This window comes from Triticum dicoccoides, unplaced genomic scaffold (genome assembly GCF_002162155.2).
Source record: "Triticum dicoccoides isolate Atlit2015 ecotype Zavitan unplaced genomic scaffold, WEW_v2.0 scaffold264189, whole genome shotgun sequence".
NCBI lineage: Eukaryota > Viridiplantae > Streptophyta > Magnoliopsida > Poales > Poaceae > Triticum > Triticum dicoccoides.
The window spans coordinates 1-2,711 of record NW_021257337.1 but is presented as its reverse complement, the minus strand read 5'-3'; the positions used below and the strand labels follow the sequence as shown (position 1 = coordinate 2,711).

The window sequence follows — 2,711 nt, the reverse complement described above, 5'->3', positions numbered from 1 at the left end:
CAACATTCACAATCTGAAATCAATATCAATAGATGTGTCATGACTTAAAGTTTCATATTGTATAACTTAAGCATGGCAGATGTTGATATTTTTTCATATAAATACGGTCAAACTTTGTGAAGTTTGACTTCAGAGAATTTTAATATGCAGAGTAAAAAGGACTGGAGGAAGTACTCCCTATGATCCTAATTAATTGACTCATACTTAGTACAACTTTAGTACAAAGTTGTACTAAGTATGCGTCAATTAATATGGATCGGAGGGAGTACGATTTTTTTGAATCAAAGGAGCACAAAGATCCAAATGCACTCAGACTAAATTTGACCGACCTTTCATTCAAAATAAAACCCACCATATGGATCCTGAAACCAACTACATTTACTCTTTGGATTTGCTATATTATTATGGTACGAAATGAATCTTCATTCTCAGAATAATTATGGAACTCATTAAATGTATACAATGAGAGTACATTTATTTGTTGATTCACTAAATATTTTGTACATCTATGCGAGTATGCGGCAACTAGTATTCATCAGATCCTTCATTTATTTATTTGGTTTGCTATTATACTCATGTAGTAAAAGGAATAAATATGGCATAATTAAGGCAGATTTTTCAACAGTGGCGTCCACAAATAAGAAGAGTCGCCATGATGCACCAACACAACAACACCTTGCTAGGTGCAAAGTGCAAACAACAATGGTGAGCGCCACAACATCCACAATTGTGGAAGTCACCTCATCTTCTTCATATCCGCCGAATCATTCTTCCCTTTGATTTACTTTATGTGGGGGAATATATTTGGTCTCTGAACAATTATTCAAGTTTGGGTTTGTCCCCCTCACCTCTGAAACAATATACGCTTGACCCTTAGCTTTCAAAATCGGATAAATGCTGTCCCACAACCCTACCCAGAGTGGTCACTGTCGCATAATATTGGTTGCAGATATCTCTCAATATACATTTTTTTTGCTGATTTGCTATTCCATTGCTGGTCATTTATAATACTCCATCTCACGGAAATTAATGGCAGTACATTCACTATTTATTTATTGTAAGAGCACATTTATTACTCGATCTGTAGGATTCTGTTTCAAAATTTTTCCAACATAAAGAAAAATGTTAGTAACTTGGATCTAAACTCAGCGGAAGTATCAAGTGCATTTATTTGTTGCTGCATTGCACATTTCATGACTAAATCACTGTTTGATGAGCTATATTCATTTGATTTGTTGTTACATTTGATGCAGCGAAAGAAATAGATATACCATCACGAAGGCGCATCATATCATAAAGATTTTCTCTTGTGCATATCTTATAGATATATAAGAAAGAGTTGAGTGTACTGCACCAACAGAACAGAGACAACGCCTAGCTAGTTGCAAACCGAAAACCACAATGGCAAGCGCAGCAACATCCGTAGCTATTGTTCTTATTGTGCTCGCCGGCGTGTCCTCCGGCCTCCCTGCCACCTATGCTGACACCAACGTGGCCGCCCGGATGTGCATGAAGACCATGAACCCCATGCTGTGCATGGTCGTTCTGAAGGTCAACCCAAAGAGCGCCTACGCCTCCACGGAGCAGGACGTCGGCAGCGTCGCGCTGCAGATCGCGAGTGACACCGCTGAGTACAACGTCGGGGTCATCAACAACCTAAATAGGGGCAGCCTAGGCAAGCCCGAGGGTGGCGCGCTGGCGCAATGCCTCTGGGCCTATCAGGACGCCGACAACAATCTCAAACACAACGCCCGAACCGGTTTCGACCGTGGGGACTACGTCGGTGCGATGGCTCTCGTTTCGGGCGCCCAGATCGTCGGGGATATCTGCGAGAATGCGTTCAAGATGATCGGCAAGAACTCCCCCGTGTCAAAGATAGATCGCCAGATGACTGAGCGATGTGGCGTCGCGGCGGAACTCATTGGCCTGCTTACCCACAAGTGATCGATCCTATATAAATCTTGGCTCATATGTGTGCGCTCCCTTCAATAATTAGTGAGTTGTTCATGTAGCGACATATTTTGGCATTGATGAAATTGTGAATTATCGAGCTTAACAACACACAAAACACAAACTTACCAAGTAGACAACTAGTGCCTACAAGCGACCAAGCATGCATGATGCATGTATCAATGATGACATATGTTCGCTCATCTAGGTCACCGAACTAACAGGGTTTCTTTGACAACAATTTCAATCTCGTCAATCGAGATCGTAAACTTTTTTGGCGGCGGCACACATCAGGTGCTATATTTTAAGTTAGATCTGTTCGGCACAAATTAATTTCTTTGAGAATTGTTTCTGCCGGCTCGTGCAATTTTGTTTGCATCTATATCTATATCTATATCTATACCAATATAAAAAGACCCAAAGGGGCAGATCCAATTAATCTCGGTCATCAAATCATGTCAATCCAATGACCTAGACTGTTTCAATGTCGAGTGCTCAACACGTTTAGCGTGCAGTTAATTTCATGCCAAATATACTCCTGATGTTAATCACATAATAACACACAAATAATATCTTACTTAATATCCGCATGCACTTAATATACTTTCAAATTAACGTTCATTGCACGTACACATTGACTATTACTATTAGAAATGAAAGAATGTGTGGGCCATACGGTTGCCTTGCATGGCCATCCACCCACTAGTTGCAGTCACTCAAATCGCATCACGGTGGTTAGACCCAAGTAGTCCCTTTTTTTT

At 40.7% G+C, this 2,711-nt stretch overlaps 1 protein-coding gene across 1 annotated transcript; it reads left to right on the top strand.

Annotated features, from left to right (window-relative positions):
* Positions 1 to 1,372: 1,372 nt before the first annotated feature.
* LOC119345650 lies at positions 1,373 to 2,056 on the top strand. The gene has a single exon (XM_037615634.1). The coding sequence runs from the start codon at positions 1,402 to 1,404 to the stop codon at positions 1,942 to 1,944; it is 543 nt and encodes a 180-aa protein (XP_037471531.1). The 5' UTR covers positions 1,373 to 1,401; the 3' UTR covers positions 1,945 to 2,056.
* The last annotated feature ends 655 nt before the right edge of the window (positions 2,057 to 2,711 follow it).

What these genes read in the sequence shown, in the direction of transcription:
- LOC119345650 (XM_037615634.1), top strand. Translation starts at nt 1,402, where the DNA reads ATGGCAAGCGCAGCAACATCCGTAGCTATTGTTCTTATTGTGCTCGCC.